Source organism: Marmota marmota, unplaced genomic scaffold (genome assembly GCF_001458135.2).
Source record: "Marmota marmota marmota unplaced genomic scaffold, marMar, whole genome shotgun sequence".
Classification (NCBI taxonomy): Eukaryota; Metazoa; Chordata; class Mammalia; order Rodentia; family Sciuridae; genus Marmota; species Marmota marmota.
In genome coordinates this window covers 7905403-7909894 of record NW_026000102.1, presented here as the reverse complement: position 1 = coordinate 7909894, position 4492 = coordinate 7905403, and the positions used below count along the sequence as shown (strand labels likewise).

Here is a 4492-nt window from a genome sequence, read left to right as displayed (position 1 = left end):
AAAAAAAAAAAAAAAATCTCAAAAGTCTAATTCCCTGCTCTCCAGAGGCACTGCCTGCGCTTTAAAGCTCAGAAAGAGGCACACCGCGGTGGCCATGAGCAGGGAGCGGACAGAGGCACCCAGCACACAACACTCTGGGCACAAGCCGCGGCGGCAGTAAGCAGCCAGCCGCCCCCATCCCCCGCTGCTCAGTGACAGGGCCACGTGCCCAGCAGATGCCCAGCAGATCCCGGCAGGACAGCAGGCATGGCCACGAGGGGCCCCTGAGCACACGGGCACCAACCAGCAGACCCCAGGGGGTCACACCATCCACCCAGTAAGCAAGAAAGAAGGATCCATAAAATCCAACATCCCTTTCATACTTAAAAAAGTCGTGAACTTGTGTTAGAAATGAACCTCACAATACGAACGTCAACCAACAAGAAAAGATGCTCACCATCATGGCCACTAGAGATGCACATTAAAACCACCCCAAGGTGCCATCACACTCCAGCAGAATGGAGGTCATCAAGAACACAGGTGACCAAAGTGCTGGTGAAGCTGCTGGTGAGGGTGCGGGTGAGGTTGTTAATGAGGGTGCTGGTGAGTGTTCTGGTAAGGGTGCTAGTGAGGGTATTGGTGAGGGTGCTGGTGAAGGTTCTGGTGAGGATACTGGTGAGTGTTCTGGTAAGGGTGCTAGTGAGGGTATTGGTGAGGGTGCTGGTGAAGGTGCTGGTGAGGGTGCTTGGGCTGCAAACTGGTGCAACCACTCCGGAGAGCAGTATGGAGATTCCTCAGAAAACTGGGAATGGAACCACCATTTGACCCAGGTATCACACTCCTCAGCTTATACCCAAAGGACTTAAAATCAGCAAACTACAGTAACACAGCCACATCAGGTTTACAGCAGCTCAATTCATAATCGCAAAGCTCTGGAACCAACCTAGGCACCCTTCAACAGGTGGGTGGATAAAGCAAATGGGGTGAATACACACAGTGGAATATTACTCAGCCATGATGAAAAATGGAATTATGGCATTCGCTGGTAAATGGCTGGAAATGGAGAACATCGTGCTAAGTGAAATAAGCCAGTCCCAAGAAACCAAAGGTGGAATGTTCTTGCTGATATATGGAAGCTAACCACACTAAGGAGAGGGGAAGAATAAAAGTTCCGTAGATCAGACAAAGGGAGTGAGACAGGAGACACGTATTTTTAGTTCCATTGTGGTGAAAACAATCAATATTTGTACATTTAAAAATTGCCGAGAGAGTAAATTTCAAATGTTCTCACCACAAAAAGTGTTGCGTGTTTCTGTGACAGGTTGACCGGCTCGGTTTAATTGTTCATCGAGGACACCACCTCGTGCTCCTTGACTCACCAACTGTCAGCCTGCCCGTTCAGGGAGCCCTCCACAAGCCGCAGGCCCAGCCACAGACACTGAAGCTTCAGGACTGGGAACCGGGGGCCAGGCGCTGCTCAGTGCACCTGCCCAGTGCACCCAGGGCCAGGGAGGAAGAGAGGAGGAAGACCAAGAACCCAACAAGGAGGCGCTGGGTCCCCAACGAGAAGGTCCAAGGGCGCAGGAGGAGAAGCATCTGGAACGCAAGGTAATGCGGGAGCTCGCTCACGTTGCGGAGACGCCTCCGTGACGAGAACCGAGCGTCTTTCCATTTACAACCACAGCGGAAAGAATGAAGCCCTTAAGAATAAACACAACAGCAGACGCGTGGGACTGCTGAGACAAACGGCAGAACCCCGCGGGGACATGAAGCCGACCCCTAAAAGTCAGTGGGGCCAATGGCCCAGTTCCTTCAACAAACAAAGGTCTCAGGGGGAGAGGGGAGGGGCCACTGCAGATCAGTGGGCCTCCCCACTGTGGGGACCCTGCCAGCTCAAGCCAACAGAGTGGCATGCCCTGTGACCATCCCTGAAAACAGCACAAGTTGGATTTCATTAAGAAACCACCGCTGAAGCCGGGCGAGGAGCACACTTGTGATGCCAGCCACCTGGGAGGCTGAGGCAGGAGGACTGCAAGTTCAAGGCCAGACCCTGTCTCAAAGTGACCCCACTCTGGTGGCTTAAGGGATGTAGCTCAGTGGTAAAGCACCCCTGGGTAAAGAAGGAGGAGGAGGAGAAGGAGGAGGAGGAGGAGGAGAAAAAGAAAGGACTGTGGGAATTGACGATGATTTTATGGTTATTGGTAAAGGCCACCTTCATCTACCTGGGGGTGCACACCAAAGCTCGCAGCGAGCCGGGACACCTCCGCAGTCCCGTTCTGGACCAGCAGGGGCCCAGGCTGGGTAGCTGCTGGTGCAGGGTGGCTGCGGGCCTGTGGCTCATTAGCTTTCTTCCTGTTCTCTCTCTCTCGCTCTCTCTCTCTCTCTTTAGTTATAGGTGGACATAATTGCTGGGAGCCATTAGCCAAGTAGGTATGACAATTTCCTTGCCAGCGTACCCCATGTTGCTTAGTGGAAGGACTCGTGGAAATAGGACATTTTGCAGTGACATTGCATATAGGTGACCTTGCTCAAGGACCAGGGCGGATCCAAGTTTAGGGTGTTCCCGGTTTAGGATAATCGGGTTTAGGGCGTTCCGGTTTAGGGCTTTCCAGGTTTAAGATTATTCCTGCTGGGAATAGGGCGTATCCTGCTGCCTGAGTTCCCCTTGAGTTCTCACGGGATTCAGACAGTATTTTTTGGGAGACAGAAGCCCAGTGGATGTGGATTTGGGCAGAGAACGTGGATTTCCCCAGAATGTGATTGTAGACGGCTGGTGTGAGTTCGGGAATAAAGAGTTGCTGTTTGAATCTACAAGCTGTGTGGTGGCTCGTGATTTTGTGCCGAGCCAGACTGCGGCACATAATATCTTTTTATATTTATGTGGTGCTGAGGATCGAACCCAGGGCCCCACGCATGCTAGGTGAGCACGCTACCTCTGAACCACAGCCCCAGCCTCTCTTCCTGTTCTCTTGACTCTGAAATTTCCCATAAAGAAAACATGAAAACAGAAGAAAGTCTAAATGGTAAATGCAGGTTCAGGAGACTCATGTTTCCAAGGTACCAATTCTTTCCCAATTTGCTCCATCTTCCCTAACCCCTCCAAAGTCCCACCAGGAGAGAGGGAGGGAGAGCACACGCAGGAGGACAGTGAGGGACCTGTCCCTGACTTAGCACCTACTGGAGACAGGACAAGGACAGTGTTGATGAGGAGCAGGGGGCGGGCACCCTGTAGCACCAAGACGGACTCTCAAGCAGGACATGGATGGGTGGTGTTCGCAGAGACAGACGCACGGGGGGAGCCGGGGGAGCGTAAGCCTGACACTCTCTGGTGCTGGCCCGGACACAGAGCTGTGGGGGGGGGGTCATGCTATGGGGGTCTGAGAGGCAACCGGCGCCTGTGACGAGATTGGAGGGCTTGGGTGCTCTGCTTCCACAACAAGTGACCCCACTCTGGGGTGACCCCAGTTCTGGAGGCCAGACATCTGAGATGACCTCACTGGGCTCCCTGAGGTCCCGTGTGGGGATTCAGCCCTGTTGGTTACCACTGCCAAGATGTGCGTAAGCGTGGCTGCCCCTGACCACCCTAGCTGGTCTTTCCTGCACGTTCTCCCCACAAACCCCATATTTGGAGCCCAGCCCCTGGGCCCTGGCTCCCTGTGCACCTGGCTCTTCCATGGTGTCTGAAGGCAAACCAGGTACGTTCAGACAGGATGGGTCCTCACTCTTCTCCTGACCTGGTGTGGCTGCCGCCCAGGACCACGCTTCTGTCCTCCAGTCCCCAGGACACTGCAGGCTGAGAATCCTGGACCTGCACTCTTCAGCCTCAGGGCGGAGGGTGGTCCTCCCACGCTGGGCTGCTCTGGGGCAGTGAGCCGCATTTCTTCTGGAGACCCTGCACAGAGCCCCCTGCTCCCTCTCCCACCTTCTACAGCGCCCTCACTCCCGCGCCCCAGGCCCCATCCTGTCATGGTCAGAGCCCGAGTGGCCGGCTGCGGGGATTCTGGTTCTCTTCTGCCTTAAAGGACTCTGTGAGTACCCTGGGCCCGCCCTGATGACCTGGGGACACCACCCACTTGGGTCAGCAACCTCACTGCCCTGGCCTGGACTCTCAGGTTCAGAGGACAGGGCACAAAGTCACGGTCCAGCCTGCTAGGCCCTTTGGCTAGGGGGCTGTCCTGGGAGTGCACCTACGGACTCTGATGCTCTTCAGGGCACTACCCGGGTGGGCCTGCTGCAGGCCCCTCTCCTGGCCGGGGGCTCCTCCAGCCCCTGGTGCTAAGGGCCTTCAGGGCTGTGTCCAGATCTCTCTCTTACAAGGACCCAGCGGTGCCCAGCAGGGGCCCTGCTCCAAGATGCCTCACCTCAACTACTAACGACCGACGGCCCTTCCAAAGAAGGCGTCTGAGAGTCCGCGGCCCCGAGGGTTTGGGAGATACAGACGCCAGCCCCGCGGTGGCCCGCTGGCCCTCTCGGTGGCCCTCGGCTGCGACGCTTGCGGCTCCATGGGAACGCG

The 4492-nt window shown here is 55.6% G+C and overlaps 2 protein-coding genes across 2 annotated transcripts in view; one reads left to right on the top strand and one right to left on the bottom strand.

Moving 5' to 3' along the window:
• The window catches only part of Cfap74 (cilia and flagella associated protein 74), a 42718-nt gene extending 40713 nt beyond the window's left edge, over positions 1–2005 (bottom strand). Inside the window, exon 1 of the mRNA XM_048783571.1 lies at positions 1271–2005. The gene's annotated coding sequence lies outside the window, so the exon portion shown is untranslated. The remainder of the gene's footprint in view (positions 1–1270) is intronic.
• Positions 498–4492, top strand: part of Gabrd (gamma-aminobutyric acid type A receptor subunit delta) — a 24307-nt gene continuing 20312 nt past the window's right edge. Inside the window, exons 1-2 of the mRNA XM_048783570.1 lie at positions 498–582; positions 1382–1587. Of these exons, the coding sequence (XP_048639527.1) occupies positions 498–582; positions 1382–1587 (291 nt within the window). The remainder of the gene's footprint in view (positions 583–1381; positions 1588–4492) is intronic.